At 38.9% G+C, this 27,557-nt stretch overlaps 1 protein-coding gene across 2 annotated transcripts; it reads left to right on the plus strand.

Moving 5' to 3' along the window:
* The first annotated feature begins 22 nt into the window (after window positions 1-22).
* Window positions 23-25,621, plus strand: HELLS (helicase, lymphoid-specific). 2 transcript variants are annotated; one of them, XM_010567735.1, is made up of 22 exons: window positions 23-67; window positions 150-271; window positions 3,926-4,048; window positions 5,943-6,002; window positions 6,453-6,489; window positions 6,582-6,646; window positions 7,142-7,183; window positions 7,989-8,213; window positions 9,679-9,861; window positions 10,124-10,267; window positions 10,854-11,050; window positions 11,753-11,849; window positions 12,805-12,966; window positions 13,482-13,624; window positions 15,235-15,373; window positions 16,806-16,889; window positions 16,977-17,096; window positions 18,874-18,990; window positions 19,882-20,041; window positions 23,241-23,337; window positions 23,552-23,628; window positions 25,259-25,621. In XM_010567735.1, exons 1-22 carry the CDS (start codon window positions 37-39, stop codon window positions 25,354-25,356), a joined length of 2,523 nt encoding a protein of 840 aa, XP_010566037.1. In that variant the 5' UTR covers window positions 23-36; the 3' UTR covers window positions 25,357-25,621. The 2 variants fall into 2 exon arrangements, with proteins under 2 accessions (XP_010566037.1, XP_010566038.1); XM_010567736.1 differs by lacking the exons at window positions 23-67; window positions 150-271 and adding an exon at window positions 1,346-1,423.
* The last annotated feature ends 1,936 nt before the right edge of the window (window positions 25,622-27,557 follow it).

Raw genomic sequence — 27,557 nt, forward strand, 5'->3', positions numbered from 1 at the left:
GCACCGCCTCGCACCCAACGGCCCCGGCGCGCCGCCATGCCGGCCCAGAACACGGCGAGCAGCGGCGGTGAGAGCTCGGGGCGGCGGGGGGGGGGGGCGCGGGCAACCAGCCACCCGTGGGTAACCAACTACCCGTGCGCTCGTTGCAGAACCGCTGGGAGCGGAGATGGGGGAGCAGGCGGAGGCGGCGGTGATCACGCCGGCCATGCTGAAGGAGGAGGAGCAGCTGGAGGCGGCGGGGCTGGAGAAGGAGCGGCAGATGCTGGAGAGGGTGAGGGGGCGGCGAGGTGGGGCTGCCCCGCGGGGGGCCAGCCGTTGGGTCTGGGTCTGAGCGCCGTGCCCCCGCGCCGTTAGCCCCCGCGGGGGTTGTGGGCCGGGGCTGGGTGTCGTGCAGCGCCTTTGATTTCAAAACAAACAAACGTGAGGGGTTGTTAAAGTTCCGGGCGGTGGCTGTGATTCACAAGCGCCTTTGATCATCCACGGGAGCCTTCTCTTTTTTTGTTTGTTTGTTTTTGTTTTGTTTTGTTTTGTTTTGTTTTTGAAGGTTAACAGTGGACTCTTGCAGTCAGCAAGAAGCCTGCTGCATTTTATACGCATTTAAGTTTGCAATGAGAAGATTACCTCTTTACTTTTGTCGTTCTGAGCCTAAAAATCTAAGGTATCGTGCCTTTAAAGTAAGCTGATTTCAGAAAGGATAGTAAGTTCACATTCTTCTGAATTTCTGTCTGAAATAGTAAAGGCAAGATTTTTTTGTTTGCGTTTTCTGTATGTGTACATGACACTTCTTTTCCTCTTTTTTCCTCCTCATTTTATTAAAAAAAAACCCACCAAACAAACGACCTGATTAGACCTCTGCAGGACAATTCTATAAATACCATTTATCTTTTCCAGAAATAAGCCCAGTTATGAGTTTCTTTTGGTAGCAGGTGTAGTTTAGGCAGCTGCTGTCACTGGCAGCTCATTCTCTTTGCAGCGGTGTTTGAAGGCCGCAACTGAACTGCATCAAGCAAGTAGCCTAGCTTAAAAAGCCTAGCCAAAAAGGATTGGGTTTATGCCAGTCACTTTCCTGGTCTGTTCTCCTGCTCTTTCCCGCATGCAGTTGTTCAGGCACCCCGAAGTGGAGGGGAGTAGGAGCTGCTTGAGCTGCCGTTGCTGCCAGGAGAAATGTACATGAAATCATCCTGAGAGTTAATGTTTGGTTTGTGTACTTCTGTTTGCTTATGTTGCAGGAAATGTAGACTGCTTCAGGGAAATGATACGTCCCTAACACAAATGACATAATCGTTACTACATTTAATTTCTCTCTTGCTGTGAATGTTTTCAAATGTTGATATTAAGCATTGGTTGATATTAACCAGTCTGTTCTGGAGAGAGAACATGAAAACATGATGCTTCTAGACCTGTGCTGATACAAATTATCAAGGTATCAGAATGCTATGTAGGTATTGTATTTCAGGCATAAGGAAATACAAGCTTGAAAGAACTCTTCTCTTAAATGCTCTTCTGGGAATTGTATTCTAAAGAACTAACGCTATTACTCGAAATACTGGAGAAATCAGTGTGTTTGGGTTGGGTTTTTTTCCTGTCTTTCAGAGTGCTCTCATTTTCCCCTTTTCTGTTAATTACATAGCTTTGTATTCGGCCCACCCAAGACTGATGTCTTAAAAACTGAAGCATTATTCTAAGGGCATGAAAAATACAGTTTCTAAGGCCTGGAACTAATTTTAGTTACTCTTTATCTTTTCACTAAGAAAAGTTGTGATTTATAAAGGTATGTTTTTAGGCTGCTGCATTTTCTGATATTGTAGTTGGAAAATAATGCTTTATTTTCCCCGAAGTCTCATAATCTTCTTTCTTGCAAGCAATAAGTCATGATAGAGCCTGTCTGAACTTCTCTTCGGGTATTCCTTGATCAGACTTGGAACTAAAAATTTGGAGGCAATGCTTTTGGAGGGTAAGGAGGAAACCCCTGTAGAGAAAATTATCTTATTGTACTGGAAGTATTGAGAAAAGGACTTAGGATTTAATTTCTTTCACAACTAACCACTTCTGTAACAATGCTATAATGTGATAGGTCTGGGTTTTTTTGTGTTCTCTCCATTTTTTGAGAATTCACAGAGCTTACCTCTAACAAGTGTATCACTCCATTGTTCTGTGTGTTTCTATCATGCTTTCTCTGTGCAGTCTGGGACCAGTCAGACTAAGGGAAATAACCTGTGTTGTTAAACCCAGGTTTACTGGCGTCTGGGGGCAGTTGATGTTCTTGAAGCTTCAGGGTTTTTTATGCTTGTCACTTTGGTCCTTGTCACTTCGGCAAACCCCCTGCCAGGTGATTTGTACAGCAGTTCAACAAAAGAGTCATTTGTTCCTTCTGTGAGCTGAAGGCAAAATACCATTATGCACATATATAAGAATGTAAAGTGATGAAAGAGTGGCAAATTTTTGACCTTTTCAGTCAAAAAGGGGAAAAAAGCCCTCACTTTGTTGGCTTGAAAATTGAGGCAAAAGACAAAGTGGAGAAATCATAAGTTCAATGCTGTTCATCATCTCTGAGGTTTGGTTTTCCCTTGAAATTTTTGCAGTTGGTCAAGGGAACAGTCCTCCAGATTGACCCATTAATGGAATGATGCTGTGTTCACTTCAGTAAAGTGAGCAATAGCAATTTGCTGAATGAAGTAGCTTAGTTTTAATGATATTCTGTCTTGGCATTGCCATAAAGGGTTGATCTTTCTGAGCTCAGGTACTTTTCATCTGAAGGAAAAAACCTGGATTGGGGAGAGCAGAAGCAATAAAAACTGTATGGATAATCACAAGAAGGCAATCTCTTCCCCCAAAGAACTTGTTGAGATAGATCTTCCTCTCATAAAAGAATACAATGATAGCTACCTGATAAGAATGACATGGAGTACTGTTTGTGGAAAATAAAGGTCTGATTTCTGGGGGAGAGAAACAGGCTCCCCCTTTTCTATGTCACACAGTTTGTCCCATGATTCAGCTAATATCCTTTTTCCCCCCCTGCCTGTTAGCCTATCTAGTTTCAGAAGATTCCCTTGCCTTTCTGTCTTAGCGTGCCCTTCTCCCAGTGTTTCTTCTGAAAGCAATGGCATAGATAAGCATCTTGTAAAGCTCTGCATCTTGCCTTGCTGGGGTTTCTCTTGGAGATGCTAATTTATACCTTTTCACTTGTTTGATATCTCAATCTAACAGGCAATGTTAGGTGAATGCAGACGTGAATGCTTTTTCACTTTTTGGGGGAGTCTTGATCTAAGTTTTAAAGAGTAATTTGCAAACTTCTAAATGCACAGACTTGACTAATTCAACAGAAGTTACTTCTAAAAGCATGAGTGGGTTTTGTAATCAAAGCAAGAAGTTACTGTGTTCACATTGGGAATTGACTTGACCTTTGTGAATTAGGCATGATGGTTTTGTAGCTGTCTGACTATCCTGTTCATAATGAAAAACTGTACCTTTGTGCAAATGGCATGTGGAGGAGTCCCATCTAATACTTGGGAAACTGTGCTGAATTTTGCCAAGTAGGGTTGGGGTTGTTTTTCCTCCCAAACTTTGCAGGCTGCAAATAAATATCATTTTGCTCTAAATCTATAAATTGGAGTTGAGACACCTTTGAGGCCTTGAATACCTTGTGTTACTGCACTGCAAGTGTGTGTGTTGTAGAGCTCTGTTTACATATGCAAGTGAATGCAACCCTCAGTTATTTTCATCTTAAAGCACTTCATAGGTACATGTGAGTCCATACACTCATGAATCATAGATGTATAATGCACGTAGATGTATAACGACTTGAAGGGAAAGGTTGTGTGTGTGTGTGTGAGAGTTGCAGTTACCCTGCAGAAGAACCCTTCATTATATTAAAAGCATTAACTGAAGCATCTATAAAGACTTGATGTCTCTTTGTGTTGCCCAGGCTCGTGCTTCTTGGGACAGGGAGTCAAGTGAAATGCGCTATAAGAGGCTTCAACATTTGCTTGAAAAAAGCAACATCTATTCCAAATTCTTGCTAACCAAAATGGAACAGCAGCAACTAGAGGTAGGTGTATTCTTGTCTGCAGTGAGGATTCTTAAGATGGGCTGCCATCTGTTTGGTTGGGGTTTTTTTTGCCATCCGGCTGTTTGAACTCAAGTAAAAATGCTGTTAGGATTGCAATAACAACATGAAAATCTACTGGAACTACTGCCCAGGAATGAAGTGGTGCTTTACGTAATATTCAGAATTTGTTCTATAAATCCATAGATAAATCAGACTGGGAAGAGCATGAATTACAATTTAAAATCACAGTGTGAGGGTGGCGCCAATATCTTTACAGTTCTTTTGTTGGCCTGAGTGCTAGGAAGAGAAAATAAATATTTCAGATAAGAAAGTTTAAGGGAGCTAGAAAACCTGGAGGGAGGATAGAAGATGCAAAGAATTGACAAACAGGAAGTTGTGCAGCCTATTTGTGTTAATCGCTGGAGACTGAGGTGTGTCTTCAGGGTGCTAATGTAGGCCTCCATCAAACAAATTTGTAAATTACAGTCATCTGAGGTCATGATGTTCCCAAACATGAGCTTCCATAAAATGATTTGATGTGGTTTTGGTTTTTTTTTTTTGAATCCATGGGTTGCTGAGTTCATATCTAGCTTTATCTTGACTTTCTTACTGTACCTTTATGGACAAGCTTGTACGAGTTTATGCTTGAGAGAGAGGAAGAATCTTAGGAAAAGATTCAGGGCAACAACGTTCTCAGAAAAGTGATGCTGACAGACTGCAGGAACCTCCTTTCTAAAATACTTCTCTAGTTTAACTGTCAGCTTGAATTCATGGTTACTGCGTTGACAGAATGCGTCTTTCAGTACTAAGTCTTGATCCATCTGATCAATACCAAGGTTTCTTACCTATTTTTCCAGGGTCCTTTTACTTTCAGCAAGCAGAAATAGTAGATGGAATGAAAGTCTTAAATTCTTCAAGACATGAAAGCACTTCTTCCTTAAAGGCATTGTAGGCTGCTTACATTGCTTTCTGTTTCGCAATGAACACAAGTGGCAATATGTAGAAGTTGTCCCGGTTTCAGCTGGGATGTAGTTAGCTGTCTTCCTAGTAGCTGGTACAGTGTTATGTTTTGAGTTCAGTATGTGAAGAATGTCGATAACACTGATGTTTTCAGTTGTTGCTCAGTAGTGTTTAGACTAGAGTCAAGGATTTTTCAGCTTCTCATGCCCAGCCAGGGCACCTGACCCAAACTGGCCAACAGTGTATTCCAGACCATGGGACATCACATCGAGTTTAGGAACTGGGAAGTGGGGGACAGGGATTCGCCGCTTGGGGACTGGCTGGGTGTCGGTCGGCAGGTGGTGAGCAATTGCCCTGCGCATCATTTGTACATTTCAATCCTTTTATTACTACTGTTGTCATTTTATTAGTGTTATCATTATCATTATTAGTTTCTTCTTTTCTGTTCTATTAAATCGTTCTTATCTCAACCCAGGAGTTTTACTTCTTTTCCTGATTTTCTCCCCCATCCCACTGGATGGGGGGGGAGTGAGTGAGCGGCTGCGTGGTGCTTAGTTGCTGGCTGGGGTTAAACCACGACAAAGTTAAAGAGGAGCTGGATACGTGGAAAACTTACTGCACTAGATGTGATCTTAAGGAGTTTACAATTGGGAATATCTTTGTTGAAGTCTTTCTAAATAACTATATTCACTGACAAGGAATTCAGAGCAGTTGCACTTTCTTGTCCAAGCTTTGCTTTATCATTTTAAACTATGTCAGAATAGAGGCTTTTAGTGTGATTGCAAAAACGAAGTCTTTAGAGTACACAGAACTCTACATTACCAATGTAATCTGTGTTATCACTTCTATAATGGATGGTGCTCTTGTGGGTGTTACTGAAAGATAAGAAATGTGTGTGTGGGGGGGTGTTGTTCTTTTTTTTTTTTTTCTTTAGGAACAGAGGAGGAAAGAGAAGTTAGAAAAAAAGAGAGAGATGATGTTAAAATCTGCCAAGGTAAGATTAACTAGCTATTTTATGCAACTTTCTGAATAAAATTATATCAATTTTGATCAAGGTAGGTAAACTAACTAAGTTAGATTAGCTAGTATTTGACTTGCAGCATCTATCTAGTATATTTTAACCATAATAAGACTGTTTAAAAGTGCTTAAAAATTGTATACCATGACAGTCATCTTAAGGAGATGTTTCTGACTAATTTATACTAAAGCAAATGGTTTTAATTTGTCTTGAGGTTTTTTCTTTTAGTAATGATTGTTTATTCAGCCAAGAATAAGTAATAAAAAAAGATAAGCAGGAACTTTTTTTTGCTGTATTTTTAAAAGCTGCTTAATAGTATTTCAAGAAGCTTTCAAAGGCAATGGTTTGAGGCTGATTACATCTTTTTATCTGTGTCACGATAGAGATGCATAAGATGATGAACCTCATCCTATGTTTATTTTCTAGGGTCAAAATCCACTTGATGGCAAAGAGGAGAAATCAGGTAATGTATTAGGCTCTGCCTTCTGTAAGTACTGGTATTTTTAGTTTCTTTAATGTTTGATGTGTTGTATAAACTCAAATGTTACCTTATAGGTGCAAAAAAGAAGAGAGGGAGAGAAGATGGGACATACAACATCTCAGAAATTATGTCCAAAGAGGTAGGCCATAGCTATAAATAGGCTTGTCTGGATTTTTATAGCACAAATTTTAACTGGTGAGGCAATTGCTGTGTGACATCTGTATTTTAGAGCAATACGTTCTCGTACATTGCCATCAGAGATTATCAGCCAACAGTAGTCTGTCTGTAACATACAACTTTCTTCTAACAAAGATCTGTGTAACAAGCAGTGTTGTCAGACCTGTGGAATTCAGATGCTTTTTTTTTTTTTTTTTTTTTTCAAGTCTTTGAGGGAGGCAAGCTGTGAAGAGACTACATTGCCAGTTGAATTCTCAGTTACCCTTTGTAATTGGAATGTGTTCTCTGGTGTGTGCCCTTGTTTAGAGTTGCTTGTATGATCAATGATGTTGTATGGAAAGCTTTTTAAAGATCTGTCCAGATTCTTCACTTAAAAGATCTCATGAAATCCAAATTGTAGTAGCCTTTAAGGTTGAAAAGCACATAAGCATAGGTTTTTTTTTTTCTTTGTTTCCAGGAAATATTATCAGTGGCAAAAAAAAGTAAAGTGGAAAATCAGGTATGTTGGCACATGTTATTGCAGTTTAAGTGTGTTAAGCCCAAAGGGAGGGAGGGCTTTTTATACTTTATATCTTTAAGCTTTTCCTGTAAATGAACATCTCTGCTAGATACTAAAGTCCTGAATTAGAAGCTTAAAAAAGTGGTGCAAGTGAATGCACTTAAATACTTATTTTCAGAAATCCAAGGTGAAAACTTCTGACTTATTTTTTCTTAAACACTGAATTTCAACCTATTTATACTTTATAGAATGCCTGTAGTTTTGAAAATAAGGAAATAGGAATTTACTAAGAAATATTTGTGCTGGTATATAAGACCTTAATTCATTTTTAAGCATTCAAGCATGGAGATAGCAGGCGTGGTCTCTTCTGCTTCAGCTGTAGTTTAAGAGCTATGTGCACAGTATGACTTTCTTTCCAGCATTCTCTAGAATCTGCTTACAGAAGGGAAATAGCTTCATTAATTGCCAACCACTGTGAGGAAGGTTTTAAGTCTGCTTGCTTTTCTGGGTAGAAAATTGTAAGCCCAATAGCTTCAGTAGCTATCACTGGTTTTCAGGTCTAAAAGAGTAAAGAATGCATATAAGGCTTTGAAATTTTGCATGTTGATGTCTACTTATGTAGTACTATTAATCCTAAAAACAAATTCTACTCCTGAGTTAACAGTTACTCAAAATAAGACTTTGTGTCAGGTGCTGGCTTACTTCACTGAACATTAAGACTGGTGTAAATTGGGCAAAAGTATGTCTTAGCTGGGCTTTGATGTGCATTCCGCTTGTCATGTGTTCCTTGAACTTCCCTCTATAGGATGAAAGCTCTTCTGACAACCTGTGTCCAGAAGACCTGCAGAAAAACGGAGACTCAAATAGTGTCATTAAGGATAGATTATGTCAAGCTGTACGACACAGTGCCAAGCAATTCCTTGATCCAATACGGAGATTTAATGGACAACCAGTGCCTTTTCAGCAGCCGAAGATTTTTACTGGCGGTGTAATGAGGTGGTACCAAGTGGAAGGCATGGAGTGGCTAAGGGTATGGAGCAATTGTTGATGAAATTGAACATGTTGCTGATTGGAAACAGAAATGGAGGGGAAAGAGACACTAGAAGTCTCTGGTCGTAGTTGGTACAGGGAAGGTGAAGGATTGAGACAGTTCTTTTAAAGATTTCTCATGATACAAGAGTCTGGTGTTACAAAAAAGTTGTCAAGCAGCAGATATAATGTTTCAGTGTGGGGAGGGTATTTGTGTTTGTACAAGTTTCCTTAGACTTTCTCGTTGGTGTTCTCCATCTTCCCTTTCTCCACCTATTTTCTTGTTCAACTCGACTTTCTTTTCAGCCTCTCCTTACAAATACTTTGTGAAAGCAGGAGGACTATGCACACTACTAAGGGACAGTCTTACTATTTTTCTCTCCAGGGCTTGAATACCTAGCCCATAGGTATTTAAAGACCTACTACCTTGCAGACCTGACACAGCTGAGTGTTGCATTCTCTGCATCTTTGAGTCTAACTAGTAATATTAACACAGTGTTTTAAAAATGTTTGTCTTCAGCCTGTGAAATCAAAAACTAAAGAAACTTGGTATAAAAATTGACCACATACATACTCAACTTCTACCCATTTTTTTCCTTGCAAGCCAAGTTAGAACAACTTTGCTTTTTAATTATCAGTGCCAGACAGGACTAATTTTCATTCTGCTGCTGATCTTGTATTTCCCTTAGTTTTTTTCATTTTCTTTCCTTCCCCACAAGCATATGTATCCTGTTTTGATAGGCTTAGACTGATCTCACAAGTGAGTGCCACTAAACTGGCTCACTCTCTTCTGTCACTAGGAAGTGCCTAGGGAAGGCAGGTCTCTTCTTGGGGGAGGGAACAGCTTCCCTAGTTAGGCCCTCAGTTATAATAACCTTTTTTATGAAACTTTGAGTAGTGAATAGAGTAGCCAAAGAATGCTTCTGTGTCTTCCTTTCTGCTCTTTTATGAGAGGTTGCTCTGTCGCTTGTCGGAACAGGCAATGTCTGCACAAAGAACTTTGGCCGGAGCAGGTGCCTGTGTTGGTACCTTTTTCCTATGGTAAAGTAGCTATGCCTACAGAAGCTACTTGAATAGATAAAACTGAAACATCAGCACAATAACTTGATCTTTTAGAGGGAGAAGCTAAGGGAATTCTTTGGAGCTGGTATGAGTAAAAATTTGGATAGTGTGAGCTGTACTCGCAGTTGAAGTGCCTTTTGATACAACACTAATTTACATCCTTTCCTTTGATACTGTTCTGGGTTTTTGGGGCACTTAATTGGTAGAAACACGTACACCTACATATGAATGTCTGGGGCTTACAAGATGCTTGTATTTGATTTTCTCCATGATGAAAATATTCTCATGTGTAATATAAAATGTGCCTAGTAGAGAGTTTCCACACATGTTACATTCCTAAAGATGTCTGTTATTCCTAAGGTGTCTTGGTTATTTTGCATTGACGTTTCTTTTTCTGTACGTAGATGCTTTGGGAAAATGGTATCAATGGCATTTTAGCTGATGAAATGGGGTTGGGGAAGACGATCCAGTGTATTGCAACAATAGCACTGATGGTGGAGCGAGGAGTCCCAGGTCCATTCTTAGTATGTGGTCCTTTGTCTACTCTTCCAAATTGGATGTCTGAATTCAGGAGGTTTACTCCAGAGGTAAAAGAAGTGAAGATTTTTCTTTTTCTTCCTTAGGTTTAAAAGAACAAATTATTTAATTCTTACTCTTAATTCTTTGCCTTGAAACTTTCTCTATATAGAACATCAGTTGAATTGTAGTTGTTTGTGTGGTTACTACACACTGTGCCATGTCTTGCTATGTATTTACAGCCTTCTTGTAACAGAGCTAATTATCTCTACTGTCTTCTGTTTAAGTTTAAATGAGCTTAGTTCACCTGGCTTCTAAACCTCTCTCTTTCAGATTCCACTAATGCTCTATCATGGAGCTCAGCAGGAACGTCGTAAACTGGTTCGTAAAATTCACGCGCGGCAAGGATCATTGCAAATCCATCCTGTGGTCATTACTTCCTTTGAAATAGCAATGCGAGACAGAAATGCCCTGCAGGTACCTAAATTCTCCTGAAAGCCCTAGGATGGGTGAAATGCCTCATCACTAATAACAATGCTTTTGAATACAGTAAAAAACCCCTGCATGCTGCCTGTACTAATGTCATACTGTAGCATTTATATTGGCATTCACTTCTGTTTCCTTGGGAGCAGTGGCTCTGGAATCTTACACTTAAGAAGTTCTTCAAACAGAGCACTATCCAAAAAGTGAAGTAAGCAGATAGTTACAGCATATCTGCTCTCTTCATTACCTCTATGTAGGTGATAGTGAGGGAGGCTTGGAGTAAAAGCTATACTTAGTGTATAAATATCATGGTTAACATCAGAATGGTTGTTTAAGCGAGATGAGTTTCTTTGGAGAAGTTTTATTGTAATCACCTAAGCTTTCTAAATGCAGTCACCATGAAGCACGTATATGGCATTAACTGGACTCGGCTCTTCTAGTCTGGCAAAGTGAGAAACAACAGTAAATAGAATCTTTATAACAGGCCGTATCACAGTCTTATTAGTGCTGCTTCTCTCATCTGGCACATGTTTTGGTGGAGTAAAGCTAAGATTTACTGAAATTGCCTTTCTTTTTGCAGCACTGCTTCTGGAAATACCTGATAGTAGATGAAGGTCACAGGATTAAAAATATGAACTGCCGCCTTATCAGAGAATTGAAGCGATTTAATGCAGACAATAAACTCCTGTTGACTGGTACTCCCCTGCAAAACAACTTGGCAGAGCTTTGGTCATTGCTTAACTTCCTTTTGCCAGATGTATTTGATGATTTGAAAAGGTAGGTTGCAATCTGATGGTGAAAACTACTCCCCTTTGTTCTGTTTGGGCATTATTGTGACTTTAATTATTAAACTTGTATCAGCATGCAAAGAGCTATTTTGTGGTATGGTTGTAATTTGGTATGATAATTTGGTGGCAAAGGCTTTGAAATGTGTCTTGCCTTCACACTTGCTTGTTTCAGAAATGAAGGAAGTAATTGTTAGCTAATTATTAGCTCTGTGGATAGTGGAAGCTCAACTCTGAGCTAAGACATGAGCATCTGGGGGGAAGAGATGTTTGTCTAATCGTAAGTGCCTGGTGCTGCTTGAGATTCTCTGAGGTGCTGGAGAAAGCTGTTTGAGGCTGGCAGACATGGGACCCGTGGGAGACAGATCCTTTTCTGAAGCAGTAGGAGGTTAGGTGGAAGAACATTGCCAAAATGTTAGACTAATACTGGAAAAAGACATAGGCAAGAGTGAGTATAATAGATCCTAGTGAATATTTCAACTAGTACAAATATTTTTACCAATCACTTAAAACCTCAAGCATCTGAATTGACAGGTATATTTCAGAAATACCTCCTGTTCACCCTCTATTCATGATGAATATTAGTGCTTTGTTTTTCTTAAATCACAGTATAGGTGAAGAATGGTATACTTAAATAATGAAGAATAATAGCTATGAAGTAAGCTATTACTTTTTTTTTGCTTTGTTTTTATAGCTTTGAATCCTGGTTTGATATTACCAGCATTACAGAAACTGCTGAAGATATTATTGCTAAAGAAAGGGAGCAAAACATCTTGCATATGCTGCATCAGGTTTTCACTTATTCTTTGTGTTGTATTTTTCATGGTTTTTTTTCTAACATTGACCATTGTTATTAAATGTGTCAAAATCTTGTTTGTGGAGCTGAATTCTGGGCCTGAGGCTTTTATTATGGCACTTCTGGACTTCCTTAGACTTGTGGGTTTTTTCAGTCTTTACAGTACTTAAAAATGCTGGAAAGGAACAATATACCTCTTTGACTCATTTTTATTCTTGGAACTGAATTGAGTTTAGTCAAACTTAATTGCAGTTGCTTGCTTCTGTTTGCCAAAAGATTTAATTGGTATGTTTATTTTGTTGAAAGAGAACGTTGAGGGAATTCATGTAACTTTTAGGTGTTGAACAGAATACCTTTTGACAAACTAGTTGTATAACGTAGCTGTCTTCAAAACCAAACTAACACTCAAAACTTTTTTTAAGGGGGGGGTGTGTGGAAATAAATGCTTACAGAACTATCATTTTCTCATCATAAGCTGATGGTGAGCGATAAAAATTTTATCTTCTAGATATAATTGTCGATGACATTTTATTATTTATTTCAGTTAAAGGTTTGGGGCTTTCCCAGAATGACTTGATTTAAGAAATTTAACAATTAAAATCAGCTGTTTCACAATAAAAATACTTTCGGTTAATGAAAATTATTTGAAAGGCCTGTAATGTAGTTACTACTGCACCCTTATTAAACACTCTAAAATATTTCAAATGTCAATGGATGTGTTATTTGAACACATGTATTAACAGCATGTGTATAGAAGTTTTGGGTAGGCATCCATATTAAAAAATGAAATATGGAACTCTGAAAATTAACTCTTTTGCTTTAAATTGTCAAAATAGCATTATATCACTAGACTGGTTGGGGGTGGGGGATGCTGGTTGGGGTTTTTGTTTTTTTAAACTAGCCATGTTGAGAGCTTTGAGTCATTGTAACACATCTGCTCAACATTTCAGATTCTGACACCTTTTCTACTGAGAAGACTGAAATCTGATGTTGCTCTTGAGGTTCCTCCTAAACGAGAAGTTGTGGTATATGCACCGCTGGCAAAGAAGCAAGAAACTTTCTATACTGCCATTGTAAATCGCACCATTAGGAAACTGCTTGGAAATAATGAGGTATCTACTGATGTGAATGTTAGAAATGTGCTTGCTATTAATGGTTTATAGGGAAAAACACATTGGTATTGCTTCATTACCATTGTAACTAAACCCACTTTTTGCTCAAATTTTAGTTGGATCCTTTTGTTATCTATTTCACTGGTGGTTATTGTGAGTGGCCTCAGTGGGCACAGAACTAATACAATATGAGTGTAAATATGTTCTTGATTACTTGTAGCTTGGGGGAAAAAGATGACAATTTTCATAGAGTTAACAGTTTCTGCTGTAAAATCAGTGAGGTGCTAATGCAGCTTTTAAAAATCAAGCAGAAGCTTTCAAAATCTACAATTATAGACCTTTAAAGTTTGGGCTGCATTTTCTACTTAGTAAAACTTAGAGCTGCTGAGTCTAAGTAAATATTGCATGATGAATATCACTGAGACCACTTTTCAGTATTGAGAATTCTTGGGTCAACATAGGCCTTTGAATCTGAAGCTATCTGCTGTTGATGGCAATGTTATCATTTCCCACAGGAAGAAGTAGTTGAGTTGAGTCCTACAGGCCGACCAAAACGCCGTAGCCGAAAACTGGTTGATTATTGTGAAGAACATAATGGTTCATCTGATGACTTGGAAAAATTGATCAGCAAAATGCAAGAGGAAGTAGAAAAAGAGAGGTGCCTGCCCTAAAAAATTCCCCCTCTTTTTTTTTAATTATACTGAATATCTCCATCTTGGATTGCTTCCAGAGCTTTGCTTATTCAGATTGATCAAGAAGAATGGCATTTCGTAATTCACTATCCTTGTAGCTTTATGATTTGTTTCTTTGCTTTTACCTAATATTTGCTGGGCCATGATAGCAATGATTAGGTTGTACTGTCACTCACTGACTCATTAGAGTTATAGTTAACTACAAGACAATTACTCCTAGACCTGTGGCCCTTGCAGGATCTAGCAATAAAATTGCTTTTTGAGTCCCTGTGTTCATTAGTCACAATCTTAGGTAGCTCTTGTGACGATAGTGCTATTGATAATCCATAAAGAGCTAAAATGTCCTAGTGTGAAATGTAATTCCTTTGGACTGTTAAAACATTTTGGTAGTGAAGAGCTGTGGTTTCACCAAAGCCTCAAGGTCTAAGATGGTGTTGGGTGCCAGCCATGGAAGAACTGCTTCATCTTAGTTATTTGGTAGTTGAATTTCATTGTAATAGCTTAGGTCCCGGCTACAGCTAGCAATGAGGACAAAGAGCTTGGCTTATTGCTAGGTTTTGCAAGGTTCAGGTAAATTTTTTGTCTTCAATGTCCAGTTACCTTCAAAGGTATATCTTCCACTGGCTCAAAGACAGGACAAGGGATAATGCTGGTGTGCTAACTACAGTTAACTCCTAGGTTTTTGTGGAATTACTTGGGAATACTTGAAAGCAAAGTTTAGGCTCAAGACTGGAGAAAAGGGAGGAGTAGTTTTCTTGCTAAATTTTGTAAAATGTGTAGGCTTAAGCTGAGGCCTGGAATCCAAATGGCCAGCATGGTTATTGCTGTTTTGGTGACAGGTATTGGTCACTTTCTGGTGAATAAAATCAGAGTTGAGATTCAGGACTGAGGGAGCTGAGGAATCATGTTCATTCCTGGGTTTGGCAAGGTCTATTGGTGGCTCTAAATGGGTTGGAAGTCCCTTGGGCATAAGGAAAAGCAGGTTAATCTTCAGGGTTGAAATGTATTTATCTTGCTAGATTTTTATTGTAGTTCAGTGTACTTTGCAGGAACAGACACTTAAATATATGTTTGTATTAGTTTTATGGTGTGCATGGATCTCTTCTTTTGGAGGCAGTACTTAGATGTGGAAGAGCTAAATAGCTGTATTTGTTGTGAATCCTGCAATGTGCACGTGTGGCTGAAATAGGATAGGCAGAGAGTTGATTTTGGAATAGCTTATGTATTGTTCTGCAGGAGATATGACCATTTGTTCTAGACAGGGCTTGTTCCTGTTCCCTTTTCTGCTGGGTGACTGCACAAGTTGTTTTTTCTGCTTCTGATTACTCCTGACTGTACTGTCCTTTCGTGTATTAAACGAATAATGGCAAACCCTTGTGCCTTTGGTGCCAAGTGTGGCACTAAAAGAAGTTTCATCTGGTAATAGTTTTACTAACTATGAGGGATTTTGAGGACATTTGACACAGCATGTGAATCCATTGCTTGATTTTGGTTTTATTGGTTTTTTTTCTCTTCAGTATCTGTAATGTAATACGGTGATGCTTTCTGTACTAATAAGATGACATATTTTTTCAAGGCCAGTGGTAGATGTGAGCATTCCCATGGATTCAGAGGTGAACCTTAAACTGCAGAATATTATGATGTTACTGAGGAAGTGTTGTAATCATCCCTATCTTATTGAATATCCATTGGACCCTGCTACACAACAATTCAAGGTATTGAATATTTTAAAGGATTATGAGAAAAATTATTCCAGGCATTAAAAAGCAATAGACTGTGAGCTAACGTCAGTAAAGAATGACCATTTCAATGTATTTGACATATGCCTCCCCATTGAATTCCAGCAGTGTACTGAATCATTCTTTGAAGCTTCCTACAGCAGCAGTTGTGGAGACCAGTTCAGCCCTCTGTGCTCATTTAGCCTTTGCATAGTGATGCCATAGTGTTCATTACAGCAGCGCTCATCTGCTGGGAGCAAAGTTACCAAATTCAAACAGTAGCTGGGTTCCGTTGACTCAGGGTGTTTTAGGATCTGCCTCCAGCTCTCCTCACAAAGGTTAATTTTTAAAACAAAAAATGCTGACCTTGTAAACCGTTCATGACATAAATTGTACACGCTGCAGGAGGTTGCGGTGGTAACTTAAGTGTGAGGTGTTGAAGGGCTGAACCAAGTACAACAGAGTCTGCTTAGGGCACATAGCATCCTTTCTCCTCCTCAAAAGGGAAAAAAATCCAAATTATATCACAAAGGCCAGCTGGTATTTTAATCTACACAAAGCAGTGGGCAATATAGGACAGAGTGAAGTAATTTGAATTGAAAGAATCTTGAACAACTGGAAGCTGCTTGCACATTCTAAATGTAGGTTTGGGGGCATGTGTAGTCATGTTTCCTGTTCAATGAGTGATAACAGATTCAGCTGCAGTCAAGAGCAAGCTGTTGAAGTTTATCAATGTAAAGTCAGTGCATAAAAAGCAGATAGCCCAGTCTGGGTGATGAGGGAAAATTAGTTAATGTGTAGAAGATGCAGACTGACAGTTGACACCACTTGCAGGAGCTAGTACCTGCTCAGAAAAATGGATTAGAAATTATCAAGGTGGCTGCTGTATGGCTCAGACCTGAGAAGCTTCTATATCCCTGCTCTTAGCCCATAGCAAGAATTAGATCTAACAAACTCTCTTGAGCAAAACAGGAGTCTAAGGTAGCAGTGTGAAAACTTGTTCTATTAACTTTTGTCACTTGGCTCATGTGTAGTAACATGTTCAGCAGTGCTTCCTTATATCCAGTAGGTGGAAGCCTTGTGCATTAATTACAAGCTGGGAAAGAAACAACAGTGCTTTTCCATGTGGAAAAATTAAAATCATCAGGGTTTCTCCTTCCAGAAATGGGATGAAAACTAATTAGTTTTTGTAAAAATTATTTGGGCATATGAAATGGCAGGGTTTGATTTAGTTTAATCATGATTTAGCTGGTTCAATGTAGTTTGCTGAAATTCGCGTTGCTTCCAATCTTATAGCTTTTAGTTAAAAAGATGGTACAAGGTTGTTTCTGTGAGAAGCTTTCAGACAGCTTTTGTTGGTGCTTCTGAATCAGGGAAACCTTTGGTATCCTTCCCTCCTAATGTATGATCCCCTTTCCCCTCTTCCAAGGTTGATGAAGATCTAGTAAAGAATTCAGGCAAGTTTCTACTCTTGGACAGAATGCTTCCAGAACTGAAAAAGAGAGGGCATAAGGTAAAGCTAATGATTTGAGGGGTGGGGGGGCATAGTTGTCTCCTTATGACCAAAAAATGGTATTAAGGAATCTTCCTGGTTTTGTAGGTCTTGTTGTTCTCGCAAATGACTATGATGCTTGATATTTTGATGGATTACTGCTATCTGAGAGACTTCAAATTTAGTCGATTGGATGGCTCTATGTCCTACTCAGACAGAGAAGAAAATGTAAGTAGATGTACATGCCCTTTGAGCCTGTTAGCAAATTCTTCTTGTTCCTGTGACACTGGAATGTGATTTCACACAGCATTTAGCCTTTAATAGGGAAAAGTCATCTATGTTGAAAACTGACATCCTTGCTGCTGCTTTTAATATCTGCAGCTCGGAAATACTGAAGCAATGAAATGTGTTACTAACCATTATCTTGGGGTATGCCTAGAATGATGGGTGTTTATGTACTCTGTTGCCCAAATGTGAAGTATGTAACGCATCTATATTGTGGCAGATGCTAATCTCAGTTTTACCCCTGCACATATTGTTTCCTAGTATCCAGGATGCGATGCCAGCATCTATGGCAGCATGCTGCAAGTCTAATGCCAAATAAAGTAGATTTCCAGGAAACGAGGTTTTGTACCTAGTGGGACACCTGTAACTACAGCCTGAAATTGCATGTGGATTTGTTCCAGTGCAATCCTTTGTTCTTGCATACTTGTAGTGGTTTCAAATAACCACAGAATGCCTTACTACTGAGGCACATATTTATCATTAAGTGCAGCCATGCAGAGTGGTTCTGGAAAACCACCTCTGAGGGTTTGCAGGGATGAACAAGAGCAATGCATATATGGAAGAAGTACACAGGATGTATCTAGGGGGGTATGCTGCAATTGCCATCTGGTCTCCAAAGTATGCACTGGTGTTTGTGAAGATACGGAAAAACAGTGGCAGATGACAGATCATCGAGCTCAAACTGTGCTTCCCTTTGCCCCATTTTTTTTCTGTGCCACAGTGTGGCTGAGGAAAACCAAACCCCTGAACACTTAAGTTGCTACTATTAGAGCTGATTCTTAAAGAGGAAAGGCTAATTAGCAATGTGTCAGCAAGCTATAGTGACTTTTATTAAGCTGGTAAAATTTTGTACTGCTGGCTTGTGGGGATTTTAAAGAGTTGATTGTGTGCCTACTACAGTGTGGTATGGGTGCAGATAAGAGAAATCTTCCAGGTCACCAGTCTAAGTCCAGCAGGGCTCTTCCCAGCTCCATGATTTGCTGCAGCTGCTGCAGATGCTGATGTCCAGGAGACCCCAGAGGATATGGGGCTTTTAGAGAGCTTGGTTAGCTGCTTCCACCTGGTAGTGGGGTGATGGTTTATTTTTCTTTGCTGTGATCGAAGTCCTGAAAATTACTATATACTTGCAGTTTTCTACCAGCATGTGGGTGGTCGGACTAAGTAGACTAGGTTTTGACTGGTGTTGCAGACCTAGTAGGAGCTGTGCTGACACTTGGAAACATTTTGCAGTGAAAATGGGCTAGATGCTGAGTAGTAGGCCAGAAAGTTACTCTTAATTTTGAAGTAAGAGGAGGTATACAGGGTGGCTGGAAGTTACAGTCAAGTTGGCATCAATATTTTAGATTGTTGCTTGTGTCAAGAAGTAGGTATGTTTTTAGGCTCTGCCAGCTTGGACTGTGCTCACCTTCTTCATCACTGGATGGTAGGTTATGTGGAGGTGAATGTGATCTGGACCATACCTCACTATAGTCACCTCCACTTTGTGTGTTAGGCAACTCATTGACTGGAATCATCAGATAAGAAAATACAGTTGCTTCACTTCTTGGTCTTGTCCTGTCCCAACTGCATGCAGTGTTTCTTAAGGCCTTAGTTTGGCCTCTGACAGCATGTGGTGTATTTTCTATGTTCATCTTTTTAAACACAGGTCTGTCAAAATAAAACATTAGCTACATTGTGTTTGATCCATCTGCTGTTTTTTAATAGATGAATTCTTTTCCAGATGCATCAATTCAATACTGACCCTGAAGTCTTCCTGTTCTTAGTGAGTACAAGAGCTGGTGGCTTGGGCATTAACTTAACTGCGGCAGACACAGTTATCATATACGATAGTGACTGGGTATGTTGACAGACTGTTAACCTAGTGATATGTGTCCTAAAATGCTTTCTCTGTTGCTGCTTTGATAATAATTTACTAACCCATTATGGTATAGACAGTTTCTGTAACTTTAATGGGGTGTTACATGAAGATAATACTAAGCAGTGTATGCAAACATGTTATATATGAAGTATGCAGCCTCATTTGAAAAGTCCTAGCTTATTGAATACAACATTAAAGTTGATTTCCAAAACTAGCCTATTTGCCCCTGAGTTACACCAAAAGCAGGAGGGTTTTTCTGTTCCTGTTGAAGATACATTTCCTTCTTCCAATTTATTATTTAAGTTTAAATGTAGCCAGACCTTCTACAGGTTCCCTGTTTCCAACAGCTGCCATGTTAGTACCAGCCCCTTGAATCTCCTGTGACTTGCCACATGTGTTTTAGCTAGCTAGGATTCTGCTGCTCCTGTGAACCTGGAGGCTGGGAAGAAGAGAGGTATGTAAGGAAATGACTGAAGACCTCTGCATCTTCACTTTATTTTAATGGACACCTCTGGTGTTTGCATGACTATTCAGCTTCAGGAGAGCTAAAGCAGCTTCAGAAATGGCTGAAAACTTTGTTAATCCTTTTTCTTATCTTCCAACAAAAAAACCCCACAAACCTACAACCAACACCCTCAGATAAATTTGTGATACAAAACATGTCCATCTGTTGAAAACTGCAGCACACAGTGCAGAAGCAATCTGAGCTAGTTGGGTTACTCTGGCAAGAGATGTAGAGTTCTATTATACCATGGCTGCCTTGCTTACTGCTGCCACTCTGACTCTCAGAGCTCACTATTGAAAACACTGCCTGTGGTACGTGTCTTAAGTGGTTAATGGTGTAGCCAACTTGTTTTTTTTTCTGCTCAGAACCCCCAGTCGGACTTGCAGGCTCAAGACAGGTGTCACAGAATTGGCCAGACAAAGCCGGTGGTTGTTTATCGTCTTGTGACAGCAAATACTATTGACCAGAAGATTGTGGAGAGAGCTGCTGCCAAGAGGAAGCTGGAGAAGCTGATTATCCACAAAAGTTAGTATCTTTCTCTTATGACTTCCTGTAAGCATGTGCTACTTCTTTAAATCTCAAGAGAACTCTTACTGCTCTGTTTTGTGACTGCTTAGTATTTTTTCTTAAATGCAAAAAGCTTCATCCTCTTAACAAGTGCCTATATAAGTATTACTTTTCAAAATGCATTGTTAGACACATTGTAGATAACTTCTGCAGCAAATTAAAGGAAAGCGCTTCTAGTATTTCTGGAATCACCATGTTATGACTACTGCTTTACTAGTAGGTAAGGAAAAAAAGACAGGTGATGGGACACTGAGCATACATGGAAGAAATATAGATAAAACCAGGCAATAAGAGAGTAGAGCTCTGGGCTTGTTGGCAGCTTGTCAGCAAGATTATAGTTTGTCTGACCCAAATGTTTTTGAACTTTTAGCATTAAAAATGCTGGGGGTAGATGACAAGTCTGAGTTGATTATCTTTTTAAAATCAAATGAAATGAACCAGAATATAAATGGAAAAGCAGATTAAAAAAATTCTTACTGGTTGCAGTTTAATTTATAACAATTCCTGATAATTAATTTATAACGATTTGGAGCAATATGCCTACTTAATGACATCTAGAGCAGTGTTATATGATGTGAGGTTTAGCAATAGATTTTTTTTTTCTAGTTGCAGTGGCAAACTTGCTTGAGTAGGGAGTGTTCCTATTAAAGTTGGTAAAATGGGTAGAGAACACAGAAAGTTGGTTTCTGTGGGATTCCTACTAAACTTGGTTGAGATTGCAAATCCTACAGCTGTAATATCACTGTAAAAAATTTCAGCATCCTGTTTGCATCTGTCCTTCTGAATTTAAGAACAGTATGTTATAACCATAGTAGAATAGTCCTGTTTGAACAATTAACCAGTGCTGAATGGAACAATAGTCTTTGATTTTTATGTGCAGAACAGTGGTGATTCTTGTTGTATTCTTGATTATATAGCTGGTCATACTCAAAAGTCTTTAGAAAGTGACTGGATTGAAGTGTCTCTTTTGGGGGTAATATTTTCTTGTTTGGGTCATATAGGAATCCTGCTTTGCTTCTGTAGCTTATTCTGTTTGTGATATTTGGACAGTAGCTCCCTATTGCATTTTCCAAACACTAAGCTCACTTGAAAAATACAATTCTTGAAACTTCATATGGGCTTCTGACAATAATTAGCCTTATATTAAACTTTAAAGGAGGTTGGGAACTTCTCATAGTATATTAAGGGGGAGTGGGGAGGAACCCAAAACATTTTCCTGAAGGCATAAAGGGCCAGAAAGACCATACCTGTACTGTCTACTGCACAGTGCACTGCTTGTCAAGCCTAAGTTGTGGTATGCCTCTGGTTTTGGATGATCTTAGCTAATCCTTGTTAGATGCTTCCTTTATCCTAGCTTTAGGCCTTTTCTTTGTAATTTGATTGCAACCATTGTCTTGGTGTGACTGCTGTCTGACTCTTTGTAGGCACGTTAGTGACCAATTTAAGTAAGAAAAATTTGGGGTTTAATGATTTGATTATGGTCCAACCTGAAGTTAAAACCAAAGTGGCAAGATAAGCGCACAAAACAGAATGGGCTCTAATAGTGGATGACTGCAATATACTAAAAGTAGCAATGGGAACTGGGACTAGTTATACTGGAAGGAAGCTAAGTGTCACGTTGGGTCATGCAATAAGTTGAGTATTCATCTTGGTAACTATTGGTGAATCATATCAAAATCTTTGCAGCTTAGGTAGGGGTATCCCCTCCAGGAACCTTTGGATCCACTGTGTAAATGTAAAAGTGATGTAATAGATCCTGTTATTTTTAATATCTAAAAAGTGTTGGAACTTTGGAGGAGTGAATGAGGAAGGGATATCACAAAGCTTACTTAAGTCAGGCCTTTCAGGTGTCTAACCATGTAGGGCGTGTACAGTACAAGTACTGGAGCTTAAGAACTGAAATTTGTTGCAAAACAGAATGCTTTTTTGGCCTCAGCACCAGGTTACTCTTTCCATCTTGTGCTTCTGTTTTATTGAAGAAAGTTGCCTAGGAAACTGAGAACCAGCATGATTTTAGTTAAATTAGTAGATGTCAAAGAGGAAGTGATGGACAAACTTCTATTTAAAATGTTAAGTGCTTGATAGGGTCTTCTGTATTTTTCTCTGTGTCACTATTATTGCAACCCAAGACCTGTATAGCACTAATTCAATGCCATATAGTTTGTGAAACTGAAAACTAAAACGGAGAGAGTGCGTCACTAATAATGCACAACAGGACCTGGATCCTGTGTGTCACAGCAGGAGATGTTAACAGAGCGGGGCAGAGGGGAAGAATCCTATAGCTCAAACTCCTCTGGAACTTGGATCTGACTTGCAGTTCACAGATGAACAGCCAGTCATTGGAGGGAGATGGGAAAAGGTGTGGGGAGGACTTCTGAAACCAAGATGTAGGAAAGAACAGCAGTGAGTGTGATGAAAGGGATCAATGAAGACTCATTAATAAAATGGGTACGTGTGTTGATAAAAACTGAAGAAACTTGGCACAGAGCAGTAAGCCGTGGCTGTCTCATTGAAATGCGCAAGGCTGAGCTTGACTTCATCCATGCTTGGCTTTAGTTAAGTAATAATCCTGTATAGGTTTTTTTTTATATTTGGGCTGACATCCAGATTTGTGTGTAGATAGGCGTTAGCATAGTCTTTTCAAGAAACCAACCTGTGTCAGATATATTAACTTTGTCATGTCTGCCTAGTCCCTTAAACTGGGAGCTCTGCAAACCACACATCTTTCCTGTATTTCCTACCTTGTGGTTAATACTGCTTACTTTGTTTCAACCAGCTTACAATACAAAGGGAGCAAACTTCAGCATCCACCATCTAACTTTATTTACAATGTTTTTACTGTAAGTAGAACTAATGGCTTTTCTGCTCTGTGTGTGTGTGTGTGCATGTTGAATTGGTGTTTCAATCAGTTCTTCTGCATACTACAGCTAGAAGGTGAAAGGCCTGCATGTAAACTCTTAATGTACCTCTGACTTTTTTCACCAGTTAGGCTATTAGCGTAAGGTGTGTTTACCTGAGGGCTAAGACAATGAAACATAGCCACTAGTTTTGATGTGCAAGAGTAATTTGTTTGATATGTGCATCCAGCATTGATTTAACAATTTGCAGAAATTGTTCCTGTCTCTGTGTACTTTCTTAAAACTTCTCCTTTCTACAGATCAGTTTAAAGGTGGCAAATCTGGTCTAGCACAGTCAAAGAGCTGCCTGGACCCTCAGGAATTAATAGAATTACTGAAATCCAGAGACTATGAGAGGTATGCAGGTTTCATATTTTTCTTGGGCCGTGAGTTTGTAACTTGCAGCTTGCAAGCAGCTGTCAGTAGCTCTCTTGTCTTATTAAGTGGTATGTGGATCTTCATAGTGGAAAGAATGTCCTAGGGATTCTGCTGTGTGGGAAAACTGACTTCTATGCAGTACTAACTGTAACGTGCTTTTATCTGTATTGAGAGATTATTTCTTCCTCAACAGGGAGGTTAAAGGATCTAAAGAAAAAGTAATCAGTGATAAAGATCTAGAGTTACTCTTGGACAGAAGTGATCTTATTGGTAAGTCAGTTTTATCTGTTTGTTTGTTTTTTTCTCTTCAACAGTAAATTCATGTTTTGTATGAGTCTTTACATGTAGAAAGCTGCCATAGCTTCACTTTCCTACAGCTGTGTTGTACATCTGAAGAAGGACCTTTTGGTCTCTTTCCTGACATTTCCAACAGGATTTGCTAAAGAAGAAATAAGAGAACTTAAAAAAAAAAGTATTCTAGAAAACCACATTCACGCATAGTGTGCCCTGAGCATACTGTGAACAAAAAGCATAGATTAGGAGGTGTTCTGCAAGCAACTTCCCCTGTAAGTTGCTGTAATTGATAAAAATAGAAATTATTCTCAGAAAATACTTATTTTGGCAAACTTGTTTAAAAACCTATTTTGATACTATCATAATTCAAAATGTAGTCTAACATTGGGGGGGGAGGGGGATTGAGCTTTTCAGAGTTACCATGGCTTGTCAGAGGATTAAATGTTTTAAAAAAAATAAAATTTGTGAGGTTGTCTGCAAATTCTAGTGCTTGATCCAGCCAAGATATTATAAAAGAACTTTTCTGAGAAAGGAAAAAATTATTGTTGAATTTGTCTAAACAATAGATTCAGTATGCTTTGCTACCTTCAGCATCTTTAGTAGAGATAAACCTCAAAGCATAGATACAGAAAAAATTGGTCATTACAGAATTTAGAAGTAAAAATGATAGCTAGCCTTAAATAAGTGTGATATGTATAGTCCAAGTAAAATAACTTTGCCTTAGGAGAACTGTTGGCTATACTTAAATTTTTTTCCCTAGATTATCTAAAGAAGTTGTTTTATAAAACTGCTTATTTCAGTTAACTGACTGCTAATATGGAAAATTATTCATGATGTGCTGATAATATGTCTATACCTTTACAAGTTCAGGCTGTGAAACAATCTGATTTCTCCTTTCAAGTTGGAGAAGGAAGGTGCCATATATTTTGTGTTATTAGTGTGTTATAATGGTTGCTTATTCTTTGGTGGTTTTTTTGTTGGCTATACTAAGCAAAATTAGTATATTAAATTTGTCAAAAAAATGTTTATACAAAGATATTAGTCTAGCATTATGTACTGAATATTTACTACAGCTAACTGTAGTTAATGCTTTAGAAACTGAACTGCCACCTCCAACCCCTGTAAGCCATAATTACTGAATTTGATACAAAGACAATACTCTTTCATTAGCTTTATATTCACTGGAAGGGCAACTTAGTGATTGCAAGTGCTAGGAAAACAAGATGTAGGTCTTTGAACTTTAGAAAAGAATATTGTTTAGCAGAGCCGTAACTTTCTGTGTTTCTCCTAGTAACTTCACTAGATAGGTTTACTGCATTCCGTTTTCTTCTCAGGAAAATGAGACTAGTTCAGGCAGATTTTAAAACTGCTTATCTCCATTCAGATTTAGCCAGAGGTGTTGGAATTTTTTTTTCTTGAAGTACACAACTGAAAAATATTTTCAAGCACAAACTTTTAGTAGCAAACTGTTGATGAAGGAGCAAAATTATTTTATCAACTTGCTTTCCAAATCCAAACAAAAATACATACAACTTCTATGTCTGCAATAGTATGGTTGCAGCCACTTCACCTATTATTGTTGATCTTTGTTTTGTTTTAATCCTAGATCAAATGAAGACCTCTGAAAAAATGAAAAAGGAAAAAATGGGTGTCTTCAAGGTCCTAGAAGAATCATCAGATTCTAATGCAGAGTGTGTGTTTTAATGTGCAAATGTGGTCTGTAGTCTTACAGGACAAACATATGACTGACATCAGATCTTCAGAGACATCACTTAGACATACTGATCCTTTATGCTGACTTTCTTTCCTTGTTCAAATCCCTCATGTTCTTTCACTGAATTTTAACATGTTCTACAGTATAATGCAGGTGATAGTTTCACGTTGTAGCTTTGGTAGGCTGTCATAAAAAATTAGAAAAATAAGCATGTTTCACATTAGCAGCTAGCTCTTGTGATCAGTGGTAAAAACCAGCAGATTTGTGTTAAAAAAAAAAATCTTCCTGTGGAAGTCCTAAAACAGGTTTCGTTTTTTATATAGTGTCAATTATGGTTTTATTTGGAAGTGAGAGAACATGTACCTTTGTTACAGCCAATTGTGTAGCTTCTGTTTTTAACTTCTGCAAATTATTTTGATTAAATAAACATCTTGTTTGTCCTAAAGGTGTTGTAGGGGTTTTAGCATAGCTTCTTAAGCTTTGCTTATTTATGTTGTGTCCATTAATTCACTCTTTCCCTACTCAATTAGCACATTAGCCAATCTCACACATTTAAAAAAACAAAACAAAACCCACCAACCAACCAACCAAAAAAACCCACAACAAAAGATGAGTCAAAAAAACCCTAAATTTTTCTGGTGCAAGCATTATTTCTGTATTGACTGGTGCATCAGCTTGCACACCTAAGGTGCCTGTTTGAAGGGAGCTAAGGGTACTGGAAGGGGAGAGTGCAGAATGACTCTGGGGGTGTGTGCATGACCGAGGAGTACTTTCTGGGAAGGGAGGGTTTGAAACTACAGTGAGTCAAAAAAGACAGGCGAAGGATATTACTTGTATATGTAGCCTCTAAGAGCCAGCTGTAAGCAATGGTTTTCAACTTGGGCATCAGGTGTCTTTCAAACTTTTAATTCTGGTTTGTGAAAATGTCATCTAGGTGTAGTTAGAAGCTGCAGTCATGGAATTGCAGCTGGAGCTGTCAGAGTTGCAGTTGTGCTAGTCATGCCAAGGCATAGGTAACATGGAATAAAATAAAATCCTACCTAATCTATCAGACTTCAGAAACTACTTTCCAGTCACTTTGATTGTTCTTACTCTCCATCTGTTAGCCTGATTTAGAGAAAGTTAGTTTATATTAGTGAGAGATGTTTATCCTTACTTCCATAAGGGAACAAATAAATGTTAAGTTAATGAGTAGGCTGGCTTTGACCTTTGACTATTGAAAGCCATGTCTTGTTTCTAATTGTTACAGACAAAAGTTTCTGAGTTTACTGTTCAGTTACTTATTAGCCTGAATAATGCAAAGTCCAACATGTGCTGTCTCTGTTACTTAGATTTGCTGAGCTACTATGCTAGTCTCCTTTATGCATTGTTTTATGCTTGTGAAGACCTACTACACGATTTAACAGTTTGTATCTATGTATGATAGATAACATAGTATGTATCTACAATAGTATCTAATGGAATAATTGTAAAAGTTTTAATAATAACTGACATAACTGCTTCCACACAGGCTTACCTAACTTTTTAAGACTGATTTACCCTGCTCAACCTGCACAGCTGCCTGAATGTCACTGCAGGCCAATATGGTGGAAAACAAAAATGAACAAGAGTTTCTATCCAATAGCTAGCACAGCTAGGATTTAATAATAATTGCTGCCTTCCTAAAAATGCATAAACAAGTGTTAATGCTCGTGGTAGCATTAGTGAAATGTAGTCACTGTTTAGCCATGTGTGGAGCTCGATGTTATTTGGAGAGACTTACGCCACAGAGCTGTGGCTGCTTTTCTAGCCCACCTTCAAAAAGCAAAAGCAATGCATGTTTTTTGCTTGCTGCTATAGAGGAGCCAATGTCTGTCCCCTTTTTTTGGCTCCCAAAGTACTGTGAATGGCATTGATCAAAGCAAGCACAGTGCCTTCTTGGCATGACCTTCCGTTTCTTATTCCTACAGTCAAGAGTAATGTTCACACTTGCTATCCACCAAGCTATGAAAGGGCAGTCCAGCATTTGTGTACTTAAGTACAGTATTTTGCCTACAGGCAAAAATCTAGGCCATGCAATGAGGGCTGCTGGTGTTTAAGAAAGCAGCTTTCCTTTGTACCAGTGGGGGGAGATCCACAAGTAAATGCAGTTATGACAATGTGAGGATGCCGGGGGGGGGGGGGGGGGGGGGGGGGGGGGGAATGAAGTTTT

This window comes from Haliaeetus leucocephalus, unplaced genomic scaffold (genome assembly GCF_000737465.1).
Source record: "Haliaeetus leucocephalus isolate CR32 unplaced genomic scaffold, Haliaeetus_leucocephalus-4.0 Scaffold229, whole genome shotgun sequence".
Taxonomy (NCBI): Eukaryota; Metazoa; Chordata; class Aves; order Accipitriformes; family Accipitridae; genus Haliaeetus; species Haliaeetus leucocephalus.

Bases quoted from the DNA above. Each gene is read 5' to 3' on its own strand.
- HELLS (XM_010567735.1), top strand. From the start codon at position 37: ATGCCGGCCCAGAACACGGCGAGCAGCGGCG. The intron at 10,268-10,853 runs GTACCTAAATTC...TTCTTTTTGCAG, and splicing joins GAGACAGAAATGCCCTGCAG to CACTGCTTCTGGAAATACCT. The intron at 13,625-15,234 runs GTGCCTGCCCTA...TATTTTTTCAAG, and splicing joins GAGGAAGTAGAAAAAGAGAG to GCCAGTGGTAGATGTGAGCA.